Source organism: Homalodisca vitripennis, chromosome 2, assembly GCF_021130785.1.
Source record: "Homalodisca vitripennis isolate AUS2020 chromosome 2, UT_GWSS_2.1, whole genome shotgun sequence".
NCBI classification, from domain to species: domain Eukaryota; kingdom Metazoa; phylum Arthropoda; class Insecta; order Hemiptera; family Cicadellidae; genus Homalodisca; species Homalodisca vitripennis.
In genome coordinates this window covers 80381979-80405885 of record NC_060208.1, presented here as the reverse complement: position 1 = coordinate 80405885, position 23907 = coordinate 80381979, and the positions used below count along the sequence as shown (strand labels likewise).

The 23907-nt window shown below is 32.6% G+C and overlaps 1 protein-coding gene and 1 long non-coding RNA gene across 3 annotated transcripts in view; one reads left to right on the top strand and one right to left on the bottom strand.

The window, feature by feature from the left end:
- Positions 1-393: 393 nt before the first annotated feature.
- LOC124354243 (alanine aminotransferase 2-like) overlaps positions 394-23907 on the bottom strand; it is a 34812-nt gene continuing 11298 nt past the window's right edge. Inside the window, exons 2-13 of one of the 2 annotated variants that reach the window (XM_046804554.1) lie at positions 18263-18587; positions 13160-13243; positions 11408-11516; positions 10427-10557; positions 9914-10027; positions 8109-8238; positions 7381-7460; positions 7173-7290; positions 5391-5512; positions 3682-3867; positions 2592-2740; positions 394-518 (exon numbers count right to left, since the gene is read on the bottom strand). In XM_046804554.1, the coding sequence (XP_046660510.1) occupies positions 404-518; positions 2592-2740; positions 3682-3867; positions 5391-5512; positions 7173-7290; positions 7381-7460; positions 8109-8238; positions 9914-10027; positions 10427-10557; positions 11408-11516; positions 13160-13243; positions 18263-18472 (1548 nt within the window). In that variant the 5' untranslated portion in view covers positions 18473-18587 and the 3' untranslated portion in view covers positions 394-403. The remainder of the gene's footprint in view (positions 519-2591; positions 2741-3681; positions 3868-5390; positions 5513-7172; positions 7291-7380; positions 7461-8108; positions 8239-9913; positions 10028-10426; positions 10558-11407; positions 11517-13159; positions 13244-18262; positions 18588-23907) is intronic. The other variant, XM_046804555.1, reaches the window with a different exon arrangement.
- Positions 18552-22975, top strand: LOC124354244. Its single transcript, XR_006921669.1, has 2 exons — positions 18552-18720; positions 21158-22975. It is a non-coding gene; the product is annotated as an uncharacterized LOC124354244 (long non-coding RNA).

Here is a 23907-nt window from a genome sequence, read left to right as displayed (position 1 = left end):
CACTTACATTGTAGTTAAGTAAATTTATTAACAATGGCTAAATTCCATTGTCATTTAACAGTGCATTTTTTCACTCAAATTTAGAAATAAAAATACAATCTTAGGTACAAAACATTGTTCTCCTCTCCCGCACTAACTTTAAGCAGATACTTTGGAATTAGGTTTTTTAATGTATGTACGAAAGCCAAATTGATTTCTCTATCCTGCTTTAACAAATGCACAGGTAAGAAAATTGTGACTTATTAATGGGTATATTTTAGTGTGCACATTTATTTTCTTTCAATTATTATTTACTTGGAAATTTTTGAAAATTCTAAATTTATCCCTTATATTTTTCATTGTGTGGACAGCTAGTTAAATGTGATTCATTCTAAGGGAAATTATTACACATAATATTCATATGTTACTGATCAATTTCTGTATTATCGTCACAATACTGGTTTACAAATTCGATGTGGAATTTTTGGATCCTGAGTAACGCTTCTTTAAGCCTCTCCTCTGGCAGTAGAATCGTCATCCTGCAAATGAACAGTGCATTAGGTTCGTTTTTAATTTTTATGACAGATGTTATAGGGGCAGGTGGCCACAAGAACCCTAAATTTTATTTCAGTTCCATCAAATTTTCTATACGTTGCCATTTAAGCCTGGAAATATTTGGGATTACTTTTTTACAAAACTATGATATTTGAGAAGATAATGTCAGAAAAAATTATAGAATTTTTTAAGTTTATGATCCATTGGTATAATTCAGAAGTGTAAAAGGACTGTATAAGCAAGGACATGTATGTATTTCTGAGGGCCTGTCAATTCGCTAGTGCTGTGTTTGACCTTTAATTGTGTAACAGCTTTGATTGTATTCGTGAAAGAAGAAAGCGTAATCGTTCATATGGACAAGATGTGCTGAGTTCCGAGGATTATTTCTGTTAGTTCTGAGGTCCGACGCTAGGGCTACTAACTTTAATATTTACAATACGAGTTATCTGAGGCTCCTCTTTCCACAGAGGGTAGTCTTTCTCTTTTCCACGTGCTTCACTTTATAGCTGGAACTATTGAGTTTCAAGTACACTCTAAGGTCTACAGGGAAATGTTTCATCCAATGCTAAACTAAATAGTACTCTAGTAGTGTCTTACGAGTATCTTAATCATGTTTCACAATATTTAAGTTTCTGACATAGAAATGATGGTACAGATTTATAGTAATGAAGAGCAGCCATGGTCTCTATATCAATATAGTTGAAAGAGACAGTCGAATTTCCCGTCGTGAATCACCGATTCAACTGATTGAGATCGTAAATGATGCTATGTATTCAAGAATGGAATTAACTATTGAGAGTTTTGAAGCGACGCTTTAATTTTTTTTGTAGTAATGTTTTTGGATTATTGTGCAGCCCTCTACAATTTACATCCATCTAACGCTATATCTTTATACAACTATTCTTAGTTTATGGCTAGCTTGCAATCTTTAAAACAGAACATTTCAGATATTCAATTTTAGTCTCCTGCACCAAAAAACTTTTAAAATTAAAAGAAATTGCATTGGATATTCATATTTGACACAGCATAGTGCATTGTTGAAGCTAAAGTAATATTTAAAAGTGTTTTCAAAATTGTTAACCTAAATATATTATCAATTAATTGTGCAAATTGCTAATTTATTGTTTGCCGATAAGAAACATGATAAAAAAATAAAAAAAAACTTATTGTATATATAAACCAATCTTACTAGCAGTTAACCGTGGCTTTCCACCCAATTTCGATTATCACTTCTTCGAGTGAATTATAATCCCGACGCCAATGTTGAGTTTGCCTTATCAAATATGTAAAAAAGTATATATTTATAGCCATTGTAATTTCCTGCAGACTCGGATATTTCTGGTCTCATAATTGAGTTTGCTTTTTTGCCCTGGACAATAAGATCCCACTCCAGAGGAGAGCCCAGAGAGTCAGGAAAGGAGGGAGTCTGAGAAGCCTACTTCTGTCAAAAGACGACAAAATTGGGTTTTATAACAGTCTTTAAATTTATAGTAAACATTAGATACTAACTTTATCTTTTATATCTTGCATTACATACAAATATATTTTTAAAACACTTTTATTTTTCGTATGTGTATATTTTCTTACTCGGTTCTCAACAACTAAGGATGCAGAAAGGTTCTTACTATCAAGCTTGTTGTTACTCTATGCTTTCAAGACTATAAATGTAAAAAGATTGAAAATAGTGGTTAAATTAATTAAACATAAGGTTGTGCTGTCATAAAAGCAATGTTTACACAGAACAGTTGATTACATTTAACTGGCTCTTTTAATTAATAATATTGTTTGCTTGCTGTAATGCAGCTTTAGTAACCGAGGTGGGATTTTTCGCAACTTTAGAAACGAGTGGGAAAAATGGAGGGGTTTTCTAGATATGCTTGGAGGGGTTTTCTAAATAGGAATAGGTTTATATGTTAACCAGAGAATCCGTCTAGTAGTTTTTATGAGTTTGAGTAACATACGAGTACACATAAAGAGATATCATTAGATTTTTATATAATATTATAGATAACTAAATCAAATTTTATTTCCACAATAATGAGCAGAAAATAATCGACCTGAAATGATGAGTGCCAGGTTTTTGACCAAACCCATCTCCAGGAACCACCACAACTCCAGATTTCTCCAGCATTTCCAGACCGTAGAAGGTTGAAGGACTTAGGTTGAGAGAGTTGGCTTGTTCGACAGCTTTCTCTGGTATGTCAACCTGAAACAGTTGACATGTTTCAATATTATTCTTTGTTTGAAGTTGGTTTTTGAATATGGAAGGATTGTTAAACTAACAGGGTTTTTTCCGGACATTATACATCCGGAAAATGTTTACCCAGGATTTCCACACATTAGTGATACCAAAATCATTAGTATATGGTGTTATCACTGAACGATGGCCAATGTGTGTAAACGTGCTGTTCAATCTTATCTTTATGTTTCTTACTAGATATTTGTCATAAAAAACACGATTCGATCGGATCAACTACAGCTTCTAATCAGTCGTTTGAGATCTTCAACAACAAATTATAATTTACTGCCAGAATATATATCTCTCAAATATGATTTATTGAGAGATATATTCTCTCAATTTGGTTTACAAGGTCGAAATGATGGTCGTGCCTGAACCAAGAACACTTGGTTTGATTAACCAATCGGAGTTGGATAGAGATTCAAGTCCCAACATTTACCACACAACGACTCCTATATGCTGTTTCTTTTTTTTACTTGCCCTCATATATAGTTTTAAGATCTTATCATTCAGAATAAGGATGGTAACGCGAAAACGTGATGATTAGTACTCTTAAAAAGTAAACGTAGGATTTTACCCTACTCAATCTCTATAAAAACTAAAAGATTTACACCCCAAACCATCAACGTTATCTCCATTAATTGATAACGTGAAAAACCCTTGAACTGTGCAAAATCCCTTAAAACTATTAAAGCCTAAAGGGAATTGTAAGATGTGAAGAGTTAAGATCTAATAATTTGATCATTACTCTTTTATAAGGATGGAAGCTGAGGGTGAAGAAACTGGAATAACCCATAAATAATGCGTATGAAATATATTAGCTTACTCTTACCTAGTATAATTTAAATGTTTTAAAATTCGTCACTATTCAACACAGTGTTTATGTCTAACTTCCAAGAAGTAACAACCTTGATGAAGGCGAAAAACGATCCCTGGACAGGCTGACAGGACAGGCCAGGGATGCGGTTAATTCCCCTATTGATGAGTTTTGCTCGTTCTGCTACGGATGTCAGTAATGCGGCTCTTTCACTGGCGAAGAGAGGGTAGGATGGCTCTCCAAGCTTGGGAGGGTTGGTGATACAGTCCAGTGCTATCTAACAAAAAACATTACCGATAAAATCATTATGAATCTTTCTTGTACATTTATTTTATCAAATTCGAAATGCACTCAAAATATCTTTACTACTAATATAATTAAAAAAATTACAAAATCCCAATAAATACAGCAAATTATTGATGTCTTATACATCTGTCATTTAGATTATACAATGTTATAAGAAATCGTTCATTTTAAGTTACATCTTTATATGATATATTTGTTGGATAAGTTCTATGTCCAGTAAAACCCCAACTATTCTCAGTTCACTAACTATAGGTTATTTGTAAAAAATAAAAATGTATTAATATTTTCAATTTACTATAAAAATCTCTGTCAATAGAAAATTTCTCCAACAATATGACTGTTTTAGTGACCGAATAAAGTATCCATTGCTCAAATAACTTTTTTGTTTAAAGTACCGGAGAGTTCTCAGACATTTGTCGGCCTATTTAAAATAGCAGTGAGAGAGATCTATTTCTCCAGTTATTTTGTTCCCTTTATGCTTTGAAAAGTATATTTGTTTGTAATGATTAAACCATTTTTATTGCTATTTTCAGAGGTCAGAACCTGTAACCCCCTTTCTGTAACTTGTTAATTATTAAAGTTCTAAAATGTAAATCATCCTGGTGGTATTAGGATATTAGTGCACTACTAGTGGCATTTTAAATTACTTTATTGAACACTCTTATTTGGCAGCAGTCTAAACTCCCTGACAAAATATTTTAACCTCTGTAGAAACTTAACTAGGACAACGCGATTACATTGCTGCAGCGTTGCGTCTAATGTAGCTACGACGTCAATAATTCTATTTCGTGTTCAAATGAGTTTTATGGAACTAGAAACTTTATTTTGCCTGAGATGGTTTGAAACCCCAAAATTCTGTTTGGTATTAGCAACTGTTTGGATCAAAAATACAAGATTATTTATCTATAACTAGTTACGGGCACTTTTCCAGGGCTTTGAACGTGATTAGCGAAAATTAAAAAATAAAATATTGTTCTTCTGGTGATTGCTACCCCATTTAAACCCTATAAAGTTGATCTTCATGAAACAGGATTTTTTCAGGACATTTCCTATTGTTTCCAATTTTCTGAATCACTGATGGCCAATGTCCGAAAAGTCCTGTTCAATCTGTGTATGTTAAGAGCATAAGACAGGTGTGTTAATCTCATCTGTTTAGGGCACTGAGAAATCGAAAAATGATATATATTTCTTCTGGAGTTTTCAAACCCATTTTAACCTCTATCTGCATTTGATCTGCATTAAAAGTCTTGTGTTTTCTGTTGAGAGCATGAGAAACATGTGTGTCAAATTTCATATTTGCAGAATATTTTTTCAAGTTTAAAACTAAATATAGGTTTTTCATCCTTTAGGTTTCCACATTTTCATCGCCGATGGATGTTGTGTAAGTGTTTATTTCTATTTAAGTCACGAGGCATTTGTGTGCTAAATTTGAATTTTCTAAGATATCTGCATCTAAGATAAATAATACAATAACGCAAACAGGTGAATCGCTACCTGTGCACACGCTGGAGGTGAGTCAGATATCATGATATTTTTCTTCAAAAAATCTTTGACAGCTGGGCCGATGTTATAAAGCTCCATGTAACCTCCTCTGAGACCTACCTCCTCCGCATAACCTGTATAAAGTTGCAGCTCAGGTTAGAGAACAATGGGTTTTGGTGGATGATAAATGTAGTTAAGCTATTTTATAGTATTGCCCTTCCACAACCCAATCCTAGATGTAAGTACACAACGAAACAGGCACAAAATCGTGTAATCATATGTTTACGTAGTAATAAAGGCAACACTACTTCAATGCAGTTAAACATAATTCCTCGATTAATTATGTTTGCTAGTCTTTTAGTGAGATGTTTACTGCTATAGTTATTCTTCTTAATTCGAACCGACTGTTTGGTATGAAATGAAAATGGTTTATTTTCCCAAAAATAGTATAGTAAAACACATATACAAATATACCTATACACTTATTGCAACAAACGTATGCACATACATACAATGTCTGAAACCACGTATCAGAGCGCAACAATACGGTACTTATACATAGTTATTTCTTATTATATAAACCTTGTAATAATTATATTTAATTCCACTAAAATTTTAAAAAAGAAGAGTGATATAATTTTGAAGACATTATATTTGGGAAGACTAGGGCCTGTGCGTAGGCTCTAGTCGTGAACATTGGAACTCAAAATTTATAAAAGGATAAATATTATTATAAGTAAAAAAATAGAAGTTTTGTAATTTTTGAAATTATTAAAGGGTTATAGAATTTATTTTTAATACGACTGGCTGATTCAATGACATGGAATCACTTGAATGGGGGGGGAGCCGATGCTTGCTGTACTGAATCGGTGAAGCCACTTACTTATAAATAATTTGTATGCAGGAATATCTAGTTTTTACTTTTAAGGAGTCATGCCATATCAGGTGCATGTCAACCCGAAACAGTTATTTGTGCATTTGAATTTTATCTCGAAGTGTCTGGTTTAATATTGACTATAAAGAGAAAGATTCGTTTTTTAGTTAACTTCAGCTTCTAAACAATACTGTTTGAAATCTTAAACAATTAATTAGAATTTACTGTTAGAGGTATTACAATTTTTCTAAAACTACTTGATAATAGCAGTATCCGATTCAAAAAGAGGTTGGTGGGGTACCACGCATCTAAGTTTATATTCTTAGTCAACATAGATAGCCAACACCAGCACAGCTCGTTTTGTAACATTTAAACCACAAGGCATATGTGTTTTTTGTCAAGACTGCCATGTACCTTTTTTAAGTTGAGGCCCACACTTCTAGTTACCAACAAAAATCAAACGTTCCTTTTCATTAAATACATTAAATACCCTGGTTATTTGAATTGTTCTTCAGTTTCTTAGCCGAAAACATAATGAATTAGAATTGAATGTCTTTGACTGTACGTCATTTGCGCTGAACGTTTGGTGGATTTTTGAGTACATCATGTGTGCATCAGGAATTCTCATTTTTCATAAATGGTAGAGTTTTTGTCATTCGTAAAGAAAATTTAATTTGAATATCTGATAATTCTTTGTAATCGTGTATATGACAGAAGGATGAATAACACCTCTATTATAGATACCTGAGGCAAACTCTTTCAATGCTGCTCTAAATAAGCAGATTGACTTACATATTAACTTACACTCTGCACTATGCATTTAACACTCTGTATTTGAGGCTTAGATATATTTACTGTCATGTTTGATTTTTTACAAATTATTTCTAAGATAATTATTGTTAAATAGGTTAAAATGATACCTCTGAAACAGGACATGAGAGATACAAGTTCTGTGTTTTTGTAAGGAGCTTCCATCTCATATAGAACTTTCTTAAAAGATTGAAATATATTGTCTTCATAAACATTGTCCTGGTAAACCTGCAAATTAATTTAATTAATCTGAGTATTTCAAAAATAAAAAATAAATTAAAGTTATTTAATGTATATGATCAATAAACTTTTTCTTACCTCAAATGCAATTATCAATAGTTTTTCTCTTTCTGCAAATTTAATAATATCTTCCATGTTTTTCCTTGATAATAATTGCCCTACAACAAATGAATCAATTAATTGTAATAAAAATATAAATAATTCGTATTCATTTGACTGATTTAGCACCTTCAGATAAAAAGCGTTAGCTGATTGTTTTGAAAAATTAAATCTTAATATTTTACTTTGGTATATTTTGTTTTTTTCAGTCATGAGCTAGTAACAGAATTGTTTTATCTTCAGTAACTTGTTTTATAAAGCTGACAAATTAATTTGAACAAACACTCTGTTAATATAATATAAATTTTTAACTCACAGTAAAATAAAATAAAATTTGTAACTTTATGACCTACTTCTTCCTCTTAGAGCTCTCTGTGTCCTATAACTTAAATGTCATATAACTAAACGGATCCATATACTATTATTTCAGATATTTTTGTATTACTTACTAGACAGAAATAATTAGCGAAATAAAAACCTAACCTGTCTAAGTACTACCAAATTTCCGCAGCCGAGTTGGTTGGACTCCGTCTTATCTTATCTTATCTTTATTTTATCAAGTGTTATTCCTTTGAACAGTAACTGACTAGATGTCACTGGAGTTCTGTATTAGATGTGTATAGAGCTGGATATCATTATGCCTTTTCTGTGTACGAATTATATACTCTATAGTTGTAAATACTTTGCTAGAAGATGTCACACAGTACCTGTAGGGTTACCGGGGTTTATCACCACTATTGCCCTCGGCTGACAGTGAGTTTTGCCTTCCAGTAAAACTTGCTGTAACTCATCAACAACGACAGACCAACCAGTTTCCTCATCCAAGAAGTAGTCCAACTGCAAATGTTAGTAGCAAATAATTCATTTATATTTTGCATGACTATGAAGTATGATGATATTATTGTGAAGACAGCAATAAACATGTTAGTTAAATATTATATTATATTTCTGGCCCCACAACACTTTTCTATAGTACAGGTATAGGAATTTTTACCAAAATAAACAGTATTTATGACTATTTAAACAAGATTAGTAAGAATTTAATGTTATTTCTGACTCTTTTACATGAAAAACTGTTGTACACAAAAAAGTTTAAAAAATTAATGTTTAATTGAATCCATACATATGAAAAAATTTAACAACTATCTTTACGCGACAAGAACATCAGTTCGCTTTATTTCCGTCCTTTCCAGAAAATCGGGCGAAATCTTTCGCTAGCCATAGTTTGCTAACAAAGCGTTTCCGGACATATGTTTATATGAACTTATTTCATTATTTCGGTGAGAGGAAACCAACTCTGAGAAGTGTGTCGGGTTACTTGTGGGACACCCTAAATAATACAGGTTTTATTAGTTACTAGTTGTTCAAAAAATATATTACACAGTCCTACATATTACTCGTAAGGCCTACCCGTACGGTCAAAACTAAGCAAACTTGCAGCTCACTCAAGTGACTTCTTGAAATATTTCATCCTCGCTGTGGAGAACCATCTTTGGCCAACAAATATTTAACTGACACTGCAAATAATAAGCATTCGTCTGTATAGGTCAGTTGAAAGGGGCGCAGTTTTATCGTGATTACTGAAGCGTGATTACTGAAGCGTGATTACCAACCGACGAGTTATGATTTTGCCCCTTCAACTCGCCTATACAGACAACTGCTTATTATTGGCAGTTTAGGTTTAACATATGTTGAATGAAAATGCCTCTCCCCAGTGAGCCCACCAAAATATTTCAAGTTAATTGTGTTAACATATTTCGAAACAGTGTGGACCGGAAGACTTTGATGTTGGTTCCATCTTCGAAATATTAGTTGTACAAGAATATTGTGAAGGAAAAGTGGTTATAAAAGGCGGTACAATTGTTTCAATGGCACAACTGGTGGAGGCATCGGCTAGGCGAGCATTCTGTTTGAGAACTTAAAGGGTGCCTTGGATATAGTTTCAAAATATAATATTCTCCAGAAGGTACCACTTCCACAGGTTTATATCTTCCAGTTGAATCTTCACTGGCTGCAGCAAAACCGATGTCACTTCCATCTGGGCAACTTAACGCATGTCCAGGAGCGGCACTTCACTGACAGAAAATGTTGAGATATTAGGATAAAATGGTCGATCTATTGGTCTATTTTAGTTTGGAGGACTCCTTTAGAGTTAAGGGGTTTTATAAACTTAATCATGCTGAGTGCCATCCCCTGTCCGGATTCACTGGAAGAGGTTGAAACAAATCTTGCCTCGCGTCTTCCAAGATGATAGGACTAAAACATAGTCCGATTTCTTTCTTCATTGTCAATGCAACATGTAATTTCGACAAGAGGAGGTCGTGATCTCAACCTCACCGATTCTGAATATCCTATCACATTGGAAGCAGTGCAAATACCCTTGTAAGACAAAGTGCAATTAGGGGGTTTCCTTATCTTCTTACGCTAAGTGAAGTAAAAATAGTTACAACATTGGTAACTCACTCTTATTATCATGTGTATTTAATGTACTTGATAAGATCCTGGTACTTACCTTTTTAACACCAAACTCCGTGAGAGCTCTAGTTAAAAGAGGAAACTGAGGAACAGGAAGCAATACACCAGGTGGTAGCCCATTTGAAGAAAAATTCATCAAATTGGACAAAATCTGAAATATAATAAGACACTACTAGAACATAACCTTGTTACAACAACATATATACTAAATTATAACTAGTATACTTTATTGGAACTAAATTAACAAATAAGTTCATCCAACAAATTTAATAATGATGCTCTTTAATTTGAGCCAGCCCTAAGAATCCAGTTGTCACAAACCATCAAGGATCTTCATTCGTTCGTGATAGGAATTTAGTATTTACATACTGCCAGAATGAAATCTCTGGAGTTCTTTTTAAGTTCTACGTTAGATACCAAAATATACAGAATGGCATTAAATCTATGCAATGAAGAATTTATTTTAGTCTCCGGGAAAACTAAAAATTATAATCATAAAAGTATATAAACATATAATTAAAAAATTGATGAATTTCATACTAAAGCATACCTTGACTGCTGCTGATATTCCAGGTACTATGATGATATCGTCCCAACGAGAAGGGTTGTTGTCTCTCTGGCGTATAAACTCTGCGATGTGTCTTCGCACCATTTTCAACCCTGAACTATCTGTCAGAGAACCTGCAATACCCAAGAACACTTAATTTGACCTTTGGAAACAAATAAGTCATATGGAATCCAGTTAAAATCATTAACTTTAGTAAACATTGTTTTAAACATATATGTACATCTACGAAGGAATACTCCAACAAGGTATGAAAAAGCTTTAAACTATTGGTATATTTTATGTTTTTCAATTTGAAACGTGAAATAATCCACTACAACTATTGAGCATCTTTAACTCATATTCATAGATTCAGTAACTAATTCAAATGTGAGCTTTTATTTCGGAGTCCTTCTCGACCTTTCAGTGCTTTAGTGATTTTCTTTGGTAATGGTTAATTGGAAGGGAACCTATCATGAGAAAACTCACCATGAATTGCTTACTGCGCTATTCCAGAAATAGGAACGGGAGAGGAAATGAAAGACTACCTGTTACACCTCTCTTGAAAAATTGGCAACAGATGAGGCCATCATCGTGGACCAATTGCTACCTTCTGGCGCCTTCGGAGCCTTTGGAAGCTAAAGGCCTCTAGTAGCTTGATTGGAGATTACAAGTTCTCCAGCCTTGTCCTTCCTCCGGTTTGAATTTCTCTTTTGTTCAGTCTCATCTTCACTAGAAGTGAAGAAACTCCTTTCTTTCTTCAGAGTAGGAGGATTTTTTGCTTGATCTTCTAAGTCTCAATACTCTAGTTCCTAGAAAAAACAGTGGTTATGCAAAAACATGCCGTAAACATGTTTGTACTAAGAGCTTGTTGGTTGAATAGAATCCTTGCTGGGATTTTGAATGCGTATTCAATTAGCCTATAAACACTCTATTCTCTATCTCTATTTTTATAAATGGACATTATGAGGTACTTAGATTGCTCACCAATGCTGTTTCCTTGAAAATGTTGAAGTAAGTTTTGAACTCTTGATTTTACATCATCAGGAAATGTTGTATCATCCAGAAGCTCAGGAAGACAAGCTGCGGCAGTCACCTGAAAAGCCATTGAGTTTACTTTCTTATATTAAACATACTGTTCCTATGCTTAATTTATGAACAAACGCTCCAATAAATGAGAAATTTTTATTTTTGTGATGCCGTTCGTGTTCAATGAACACATAACTAAGTTCAGTTATGTGGGTCTGACTATGTGTTCATTAAACACGAAAGGTCTCACAAAAATAAACTTTTCTCATTTATTGGACAGTTTGTTCGTAAATTAAGCGTTTGGTTTCCAATAAGAACAAGCTGGTAAAATGTATAGTGTCTCTATATTTTACAACTAAACAATATGAATTCGTTTTTCATCTTGTTTTCTATGTCTTCCTTTTTGTTGTGTACGCATCGTGATCTGTGCTATACAGTACTGTAATATGTTATAGTGTTTTATCTATTCCTAGGCAATAAGTTTCAAATAAGATTTTACAAACAACTTAAGATTATTTGTTAGCTTTCATGCATGCTTAAACATATGGTTTAGGTTTTGAGTCCCGAGATTCATTTTACCGAAGGTTTGTAAATTAATACTTTTAGCGAATTTGTCCTTGTTTTTGTCACTTCAAGTGAATCAGTTTCATTGTTTTTACAAGACTCTTCCCAGGTCTTTTATACAAGACCATATCAGAAGAAGAATCATACTCTTATACTTATATATGCATTTCAGAGATTAAATAATAGGCATGTGAGTGGACGATAACTCATTCATCTCGCTTTAAATAAAGTAAAAAATCAAAACAATTATTTTTGAGAGAGGCAATCTCCACACGAAGTGTGTGTCAGTAATATTTTATTTTTTAATGAAATTACTGTTATTGATTGATTTTTAAAAATTAATAGACCTATTGATCCAAGACTCGAGATATTCGCACGATGCTGAGTGTGATTAATATTCTTCATTCATATGCCATAGTAATTTAGAGCTCTAATAGCTAAGACTAATATTATTAAACATTTCAATATACGGCAATACACTTCAATTTGTACGGCTTACTAGTGTGTTTTTTAAGGTTTCTTAAAAAGAAGGAATTATGTCACAATTTTCAAACTGTCCGGTCTTTTACAATAAGTCAATATCAAACATAATCAAAAATAAAAAGGGGCCAAATGAGAGACCTTGAAGAACACCGGACCTCAAATTATTTTTATTTTCTGTTACGTTGCTGTAACAATCACGTGTAATATGTATCAAATATGTTTTTGGTTCCAAATTGTTGTTGAAACAAAAAATTGTTGTCTCAAATAAGTTTTATAACTTATTTATAAAAGTTTTGCAAATTCGAATTTGTTTGTAAACAAGATATGGCTAGTGTCTGCTGTACTCGATGTACGACAGGCGGTACGTCCGTGCTTTACGAGACTGAATTGGATCCAAGTATATAACAAAGAACGTGCTTAACTCGAATCTCGCTTAAGCTTCAAGTTTAAAACACGTTTGCTATCAATTTTGTTGCTGTAGTTATGCATGGTAAATAACCCAATATCAGCTACTGAGGCGCTCAACAATCAAGGTAATGTTATAATAAATTCAGTATGTTATAATAAATTCAGTAAAGAACCACGGGAACTTACTAAATACAGACTTCTGTGTAGAATATTTATACTACACGAAAGTAACCTAACCTAACAAATTCAACTCACCTGTCGGACAAAAGTGATAAGCTTCTGATCAGCTATGTCCCCTGTGTCGGCTTCAATCAGGTCTTCAAATGGTTTCTTAATTCCCTGAAATTGATCAAATATACAACATTTTAGATACCCAGTAAAAGCTATTGTACTTATTAATTTAAATCGTACATAATTAAATCACCTTCGTGGCCTACCTTACCTTCTCATGAGATCCGCGTATAAGCCATATTAAACACCGGTCTTACCAGAGAGTTTTAAGCCGGTGCATTATTGGTAGAAACGTGTTAATGACATAAATTTGTTTATAAACAATGAAACCCCACGATATCGTGTATTTCTACTATTAATGTGTTAGTGTATATAATAAAGATTCATTAGAAACTGTCTGAGTAAGGTAGAAGTAGTTTTATCTAATTCCAATCCAACTTAAATTCTGAAAGTACCACATAGACTAAATGTATCATGGTGCTGTACATAATTAAAAATCGTATATACAAGCAATAGGCCTACATTTAAATTAAATTTTTTTATTTATACAGTTAATTGTACGAGTGTACTAGTTTGAACGAACACAAAGAAAGTGAAGAGAAATTTATATTTAAATGTATGTAAATCATATTAAATCAGAGAACGTAAATTAATTATCGTTAATTATTAAGAATTTGAACTATTGAGAGTTAATACGAGATTGAATTACGGGCGAAACCGTGACGTTTAAATTGATTTACATGATTCCACGGGTAGGCCTACTACTATTTTCAGATTTTTAAAATATTTCTCAAGTTTTATTTTTAACGGTTCTGATTTTAGACTCTCTTTTTATTACCGTTACAAAGTGTTACTTAAATAGAGCAGACGATAAAATACAGAAAACAGAGTTATCACTAATTTTTAGTGGCCAAGCAAATTGTTTTGTAACGGTTTTTGCCCACATATGGACCTGAATTCCTGAATTTTACTATCTTTAAAATAGAGCTGAGCAAAAAGCAAACATTTTGAAATTTTATTGAAAATTTTAAGTCTCAATTTTGAGTTAGTTAGTTTTTTATATAAACTGTTGTATTTGTGTGCGATAAGATTCAGGTCTCTGTTGTACATGCAATGGTCAACAACGGAACAATTTTTATCAGTAGAAACACATGTAGGAAATAACACAACATCTACATTTAACTAACAACATAAACATCACTTTAAAACCCTTAATAACTTCTCGATCAACATAATACCGTTGCTATTTAATACATGAAAACTGCTAAGTTATGTATAAAGAACAATTAAATTAAGTAGAATATCAAATAAGAATAATCAAGGTTACATTATTTGATCTGAATAAGCATCCGACAAAAAATGGATCGTTCCGAAATAGAACTTAATTTTATATATTGTTTGTTAATAATATTGTATAATTATGTGAATTCATGATTTTTAATAATAGACTAATAATTACCGATATTTTACTGAAAACCCAAAGAAGCATCCGTCATTACAAATATTTTAGAGCTGTCGAACGGCCAAAGCTTATGTTAGTTCGTAAAAAATTGTCCTCTTCAGTGGAGGATCGTGAAGATGATGGGGACTTAAAAAGCAAAATAAAAAAAAACTGTAAACACACTTGGCAGTATATTTCACTATTGGAAGGGAGGCAGGAGGCTGGAAGGCCAATTATTCGATCTTTGTACGTTTGGCTGTCGATGCTTCAATGTTCCGTTTGTTTTTTTTTTCAATTGGTTTTAAGTGAGTCAAACTAAAAAATGTTACTTAAAAACCTTTTCATAACGTCGCATTTCTGCCCCACCAGGACTAGTGTGGCTGACGGTCTATTAATTTCTTCTTCTGGGAAGGGAAACCTCTTATTTCAATTTCAAGAAATACTAGCTTAAATCGTAGGTTTATACGATAAAGTGACAGTCTTGGGTTTAGTCCTCGAGCAGACGGCTACATCCACACCCTTCTCGCCACTCAGCTGCCGCTATCCACGACGTAGCCTATTGTCGTACTATCAGCGCTTTTATACTTTTGTATGATAATGGTGCTACGGTAATCTTAATCTTTTGAGATGATGTAATATTAATGTTGTACAGTGCATTTCCACTACTAAATAAAGAGTCCTTCACAGTCTTTTCATCAACAAAACAACTTCTTTAAGCATTCCCTTTATATCTAGTTTTGATTTGTTTTGTTCTACCTTTGAGCGATAAATTATTTTGTAAAAGAACTGCCAGTTAATTTAATTAAGTAATTCCCACTATTAGCTACCGCCATCAAATTCACAGCTCGAATTGGGATCTCTAAATATATATTTTTTGTACTAGGATGGTCCATGCAAGAGTAGAGTTACAGTGTTGTAAAATTATTGGAAAAAATACGAATATTATACAGTAGGCCGGTAAATAGAATATTAGCTAAACAAAACAACTTAAAGTACTAAAAGAAACAAAACGCATTATAATAAATAAATCAATACTGTTAATTATTAATATCTCGGATATTTAAAACTTTGAATTATTACACAACACACAGTAACACCATGTGCAGTCTTCGTCATGGAATAAAATAAACTATCATTATAGATACCTCCATACAGTTATAATATCAATGGTCGGTATTAAAATTATAGAAGAATTAAAAATAAATTTGTATCGTACAGACTTTCCGGAAAAGTAAATATTTCTTTCTCGAAAAAGATAACCTGGTTCAAGTTCATTGTAGATCTTATACGACGTTGGAACAAGGCATTCGTAATAAATGAACCCGCAAATTCCAGTGTAGTCATGGACACATAGACACAGGGGTTTGTTGATTGCTCAAACAGAGTATTCATTTCTCATTGTATCATCTATGCTGATATAGGTTGAAAATTATTTTTATTTTCGAAATATAATATGGAATGAACACATTTAAAAAAATATCAAACTATTACAATAGTTCGATAAACAGAAACTAGATTTTTGCATCTTCTCGAATCAAACATTACTGTAGCATAGCTTTTAAATAATGATATTTTCTTGTGATTTAGATAAGCAGCTGAAGCGACATCATATCTAAACAGAATTAACATTAACATTTTAATTTTTAACCACACAAGATTTATAATTAATTGTTTACATTTGTTGAAGTTTTAAGTGCTTTTACTATAATAATAGGACGCTAAAGTCAAATTTGATTGATGTTTGAATGTGGATTAGATTAAGTGAAGTGATTGGAAGTGAGAATATGTGTCTAGAACCCATTTGAGATCAGAAATTAGAATAAATTTATAACTCAATTCAGATGTTATTTTTTTAAGACTGACATTAAAAAAACATTTAATGTTAATGCAGTACATTTCCGCATTATTAAGAACTGGCTACGTTTATTAAGTAAAATAACAATAATAATAATATCACGATTTCTTTCGTGATAACCCAAATTAAATTATCCTAGTGTTGAGGTTATCATAAATAATAAATTTATTAGCGTTCAGTGACAGTTCAGTAACATATATTCATGTAAGTTAATCTATAGTTATATGTTAGAGTAATAAGGAAATAGTGTGATGTAATATTACATGTCTTGAGCCATGGCACTTGACTAGTTTCAATACGAATTTAATGAATGACATTTGACTGTAGGTATCTAATTTACTGTATAATAAAATCAAAGTCTATCGATTATGTAGCCTAAACAAAGAATTTGTAAATTATCAATAATTTATTTTGGAAAAGTCAAATCTATAATTTGAATGTTTATAGAAAGTAATGCTAAGATGTAAAAAAACGGACAGAGTGCTACAAAAATATTGCAACAGCTTTGAAAATTTTTAAAGTGGAAGTCAACGTAAAATGTTTCATCACTTATCTTAACCATCCCCCCCCTGACCCTGATGGTGAAACAATTATAAAACAGTAACTTACATCCTAAAGAGATTTCTTTAATAGAGTTTCTATATTTGACGCCCCATATAAATGAACACCGAACATGGGGCTGTTAAAAAAACAAAATTTGTAACATTGATCTTTCGTAACACATTCATAGGCTAATAAATGTAGTATAGGCTACATCAATGTTCTTTTGTGCAATAAATGCAAGATTGCCTTAGTTTAATTATTAAATTATAAAAGCATTAAACCCAGAGTTTTAAATCTTCGTTGCTCCATTGAATGCCTTGGCTTCATAATGCTTTCGAATTTTAAAACCTAAGCTTTACATAGGTTTTCATTGAACAAATAATTTATATTACATTGCCTGACTAGTTATAGTTGTCGATGTCAAAACATTGTCTAAATAGTTACAGTTGTCTATGTTAATAACATTACATGGCTATTTGTAGTTATGTATGCTAATAGTATTGCGTGACTAGCAATATTTGATTACATTAAGTAAGTTTCTTCTACACACGATACCAATTTCATCACCAACAATAAAATTCTTATCGTAAACATGCTGATACGTATAAACATTATATTATTAGTATTAAATCTTTGGGATTTAGAGAAGAAATGTCTAGTAATAATGATTTATTATATAATTTAACGATGTTTTCAAATTTGTGAAGTTTTTGTTAAACTTGGTGAAACGATATTTTAAGAACCTTTTCTTATTTCTACTAGTTAGTTCGCGTGAACAATGAAATAAAAACTAAGTAACAATTAAAAATACATAAACTAAAATGGTCACATAGGCTACTAATTCAACTAGTTTTTTTTTTTAGTTTTGCAACACAAATTGTTCAAATTTAAAATAATTATTTCCGTATTAATTTCAAATCAATAATACATAACTTTATGAGTGGTACAAAATTTAAAACCGACTTCAGTTCTCAGAAATTATAACTCTGAAAATTATATGGAAGTAAAAGTTACTGAGCTGAAATAGCTTAAAACTTATAAAATTTTAATCTTAATCTATAAGGATGTTTTACAAAAATAGAAATCTCGTACAATTTTACAAATTAAAGATAGGCATAACTTTAACAAATCTAACTTTTACGTAAAATATGAGATTAGTAGTCTCGAAAATATGCTTTGTTCAGGCAGAATGTTTATCAATTCGAAAACTTATTACAATTCACAATCTAACTTTACAATAAATGTTTGCATTTCAATTGGTGAATTAATGATTACATATCATAAATACCTGTTTCAACTCGACTTTTAGCTCCAGGGCCCTCTGATGAACGAGTCCCTCGACAGCGAATTCGGTGTTGACAATGTTCTGGTTGATGTTGCCGATGTGGAGACGACCTGAGTTGAGAAGGGAAGGCATCTCCTGACCCGTCACACCAGAGCCGACTACCAACGTCGAGTCAGTGAGGACGGTGACACAGACAACAATCCCAACAAGCATCAAACTGATAGCGCACTCAGACTTGTTAATGATTCTCTATCAGCAATTCATGGCCAGATGACCTTGTTGTTGGCTACTCTAATCTTTCAACGGTTATCGCCGATATTAGTTGTCACTGTAATATTATTTATGACCGTTATCTCAAAATTACAATCTTTGCCATTTATTACTATTCTTCAGACAGATTAAGTTTAACTTTTTGTGATAGTTAAACATATAGGTTAAAGAACTCATTTTTACTGTTTCAGGTGATATGTCAAACTTTTAACTTTTACTTTATTATAGGCTCGCTAAAAAGTACCCGCGATTAAAACTATTAATGGTATAATAAGAATAAAGTATTAATTTAAAAACTGTAAGATTTATTTTCATTTTTTGTGAATATTTGAGAAAAACTGCTTATAAAATATTTATAAGTATGCTAAAAATTATTCATGGACAAAATTTGTGCAGCTTATCTTTTCTTAGCAATCTGGTTTTCTGGGACGAAACACTAATTCCATGTTCAACTCCATTTCCAAAAAGTTATCAAGAAAGTAGACTTTTATTTTTCAACAATGAATAAAAAAAAACAACACAAAAATTAATTTTTTTACAAATGTAGTAATTTTTATTTGGATTAAGTGGAAGCCTAATCCATTTGGCCTAAGTCACCAATTTAATCTATTAAACCTATAATATAGCCCAGGATGCCCAACCAGAAAAGATTGCCATCTAAAAAAACTTAAAAATTGGGTTGTTCTATTTCATAAACAACTGATCTCCGTTGAAGATGATAACCAGTTCCTTAAATAAATTATAAGAAATTGAATTGACCTTATCCTCTGAGTCTTGAATTGTTCAATTTTCAATCTTTAAAATCTAATTATATACAGGGTGTCTATTGTATCTGTTTGCATTGGTTTTTAAAAAATGTCTAAATTCACAGGAATGTTTAATTTGTGGACTTTACCTATGTTTTAGTGACCATAACAATACGATTGTAGAATTTCAAAATTTGTCTTCAATTTTTAAGCTGACTACCAACTTTAAACATTTTTATGAAACCCCCAATATTTTCTCGGGATTTTGGATCTAAAACAATATTTGAAAACATTCGTAGCAATTTTTTAGCCTTATCAGGTTTGGGCATGTTTAAGAATTGCTATGTGAGTAATTTCAAACGTAATAAGAAGCGAATTATGTTATTCTTAAGTGGAGTATTGTTATTTAGTAATAATAAACTAGTAGTGTATAAAACCCATGTTTTGTATAAAACCAACAAGAGTATAACAATTTAATACTAAGAAAATAATTACCTCCATAGTCGACAAATTAGTCAGGTTGTGTGAGAATGCCCTTAGATTTTTGACACCATTGCAGATAAAGCATTAGAAGTTTACATATCGATACTTACAAAAATTATTAGTACAGCTTCTAGAATCGAGAGCTGATTAATCCTGTACATTATGTTTTACACCTCGGAACCTTTTCACCATGAATGAAGAAGATCGATGCAACGACGACGTCAAATTGTTTACATAGTGTATTGAAATGGCACGGTTGCTACAGTGTGTGGTGTGACCAGCGATGTATTCACGATTAAAATTTGTTTAATTTACTTTTATGACTGTTGAGGTCAGCTTGAGCACACCTTTTAGTTAAGGACTCATTCACTAAACTTCCCCGTTCAATTCTTACAGTATGTATTGACCTGGAGTCTTCCATAACTGAGATTGTAAATTTCTTAAAGAACTTAAAAAATTATGTGAAGCCTAGGATTCTAAAGGACATTTATCTTTTAAAATTCTGTAAATTGTCTTAATGCTGAGTGTAGCATCCAGATAATGTATTGTCTGCCTAGATAATGGGTTTCTTTTGAAGAATAAGAAAGATTTGCATGCTAAAAGGGGATCAGTCAGTGATTCGATCCCTTTTAGCATGAAATAATAAAACCAACATTAATAATCAACTCAAGCTTAGAATTTTTTACTGATCCTCATAGCATGAATCGATTTACTTCAGTTCCTGAAGCTATTACTCCTGTACGTACTTTAAATGTTTCACATTTTTATTTTGGTCTGATTACAAAATGACCTAAATTGCCTGCTTTGAATGCCTGTAATTTCACGAGGACCGATCATAACAATTTGTTCTACTGATTTTATATTCGAGGAACTAATCTTGACAAGCTATGAATTTAACATAAGGGCAAAAATATTTTTAAAACCCCAAATCGATTGCATCACCTTAACATTTTTTACGGCGACAATTCTGCTAAATTCACCATATGGTAATATATTAACTACATTATAGTTTATTTTTAATTTAACATACAACACTACTGTTATGCCTGCATTAAGTTCCTGTTTTGATTTTTCACTTTATAGAACATTGCCAAATGTCAAATTACAATGTTTCCTTTTTATTTTACAAGCCTATTATTTTAATACTTGAGTATTTCAGTGCTCGGTTTTATGAAATTCATTGCATATATAAATTTTTAATTCCTTGCTTAATTTTATACTAAAATGTTACTTTTATTTGTATGAATATATTAATATTTAGAAACTAACTAGGAACTAGGATGATTTGGTTTATGATCAGAGAACTTTCTTTTTGCTGCTGTGGTTGGCCAACCCTTAGTTAAGGATGGTTTGTAATTGTAATTGTTTTGTATAGTATCTCAATTTCTATTATTTTCAGGCACAAGAGGTTGTATAGAAACCCATCTATTATTTTCCTCTCAAATGGAAAAAGATCAACATGACAGCAATGAAAGTGGGCAGTGATGGTGATGAAGATGGAAATAAACTGACTAGACCATCGAATTCTATGTCTATTATGGAAAAAGGGTCTAGTAATACTTCACCTTTACACATACTGTCCCTGGGACTCCTAAACAATTGAAGAATACGATGGCTACCATGTCAATGACATTTGCCGTTATGTTGGTCATCCCCTTAGGTTGCCATAAAAAAAGAAGAAGAAATTGCTTACAAATCCCTGGGTCCCACCATCAAATTACGATTCTACTGGCATCATAGTTCTGATGCCAGCCATTTGAAAAGAAAATTTAATTGCCACTGTTAGATCAATATACTCCTTGGTTGGTGTGTGTACGCAAGTCATTTAAAAGGTGCTCTATGTATGCACTGTGTTCTTTTTCCTACTAGTATTGCTACAGTTAAGGAGTTTTGTAAGGTCATACACAAAATTTAAAGATATAGATGAAGATTATAGGAAACATGTCAGCAGTCACTAACTCAAAACTTCAACAACTGCTGCAAAAACATTCCTTAAAAATGTTCAAGTTGATGTTGCAAAGAGGTCACCAGAAGATCATTGAATAAAATAAACTAATATTGTCATCAATTAGTTTTGGTATTATGTTTTTTAGAACTTCGATTTGCCACTGAGAGAAAAGGAAGAGGGTTTATTTTTACTTTTTAAATTTGAGAATTAACTCTATGGTGAGGAGCTAAAGATTGACATGGATAGATTCAGTCTACACTTCATCAAAAAGTTAAAATGAGAGTATAATATTATGTGGTGAAGTTGTCAAAGAAAGCCTGCAGGAATTCGGCTCCCAGTCCATCAAAACTCTGTGAGACCAAATGATCTGAGAAATACAAGAGCATATACATTTTTCAGAGCTTCCTTGAAATAGCCAATGAGCTAGAACATCTCTTGGTAGTAGGAAACTATGTTAAGACAGTTTTCTTATCGAATACACTGTCCAGTTATTAAACCAATTTTCATCATAGCTTTAGTCAATATTGCAAAGTGCTATGAAGTTTTAGAAACCCAATGTGAACGTTCTACAAAGAAAAACACTTTATTATGATGAGGGAACATATAGGTAAAATCCTTGATGTTATCAAGAAGGATTGACAAAAAATTGAACATGTTTCTGATGAATTACCTAAATATTCACATGGTACCGCAGAGAAAGTCAGCATTGAGTTAACAGTTCGACGAAATGTTCAAAAGTAAATAAACAGAAGTAATCCACCATCTGAGACTGCAATTAAATACTGAAGGCAGTCATTGATCATCCTTTACCTTGACTCCTTAACTTTATCGTTGAATGTTAGATTCTCACATGAAAATGTACCTGCTTTTGCCTAGCACGAGACAAATTAATGGACATTAAAGTGGCTACACTTTTGGAGGAGGCTAATGTTTCCTCTCTGCAACAAGGCATGAACTCCTCATTGTAAGGGCTCTCCCATCCACTATGGCTACTGTTGAACAATCTTTCAGTAACCTTCAAAGGATAAAGACCTGGCTGAGAAATACAATATGAGAGGATAGATTGACTGGGTTGTGTTTGATGAACACCCAGCGGAAAATTCTTTATGGAAAATCAGGCGTGGAGTAAAACGAAATTTTTGAAAAAGTTTTCTAAAAATCCAAGAAACATTATACTTATAAGACATGTAGCTAAAATGAAAATAGTTTTTCAAGCAAATACCTCGTAGTTTATACAGCACTGTTATAATTATAAAAATTTTCTTAAAATTTTGGTTTCATTCACCTTTAACATGCTAAAATATTACAAACAAATAAACTACCATGGCTTATTCTCCCACCATCCCCCCCCCCCAAGTTTTCATTCTGGATACACCCTTGAATCTTCATTTAATGTTTAATATATTTCAAGCTTTCATACTGCTACATTACAAGGAACAGTATCTTAAAATGCTTCCTACATAATTATTCAGAATTCAAAGCCATACAGCTGGTGCGGAGAGTGCCGCTATAGATTTGAATTTGGCGCGCGTAATCCTTCAGTAGCCGCGAACGCGATAGCCAGCTGCGCCGACCTCTAGCTCTTAGCTTGAACAATAGGAGCCTCCTACCATCCGGAATTCTTCTGGACAGGTTCTGGTAGGATGATTCCTGCTAGGTTAGCAGGCTGAGACCGGAGGTTGTGCGGGTGGTCGTTGTGCAGCGATCGGGTAGAGTGGACGGTAGAAGTGAGTGTACGTGGCCTGGGACTTGGTATAATTGTTAGGGAACCTTTCGGAACCATATCCAAATTATTAGTTATCTTTAGTCATCAAAGCTGGTTAGGTTTTGGATAGGAGGAATCTAGTGGCGGATCCACGGTTATTATTCCTCTGGAAGGTGCCCTCTTCCGGTCGCGACGACACGAGGTGGCAAATATTGGTAGCGCGAGCCGTCCGCCTCGGATTCTCAACACCATTCCTAACCAGCATTAATTTTAATTTCACGCATTACGTCCATTTTTTTAGTTTTCGAATAACAGTGGTAATTTTCCAAACAATGGCGTAAATCACCACAGGGCAGCGACCGACGCCACGAGGGAAGCAGCGACCTTCACCAACCGATCAGATAACTAAATTAGTTTTAGTAATTTAATTTAAGCTCAATTTATAAACTTCTCTTACATACGTTGAATTAAACATTTATTTTTTTTGTTCTTATTT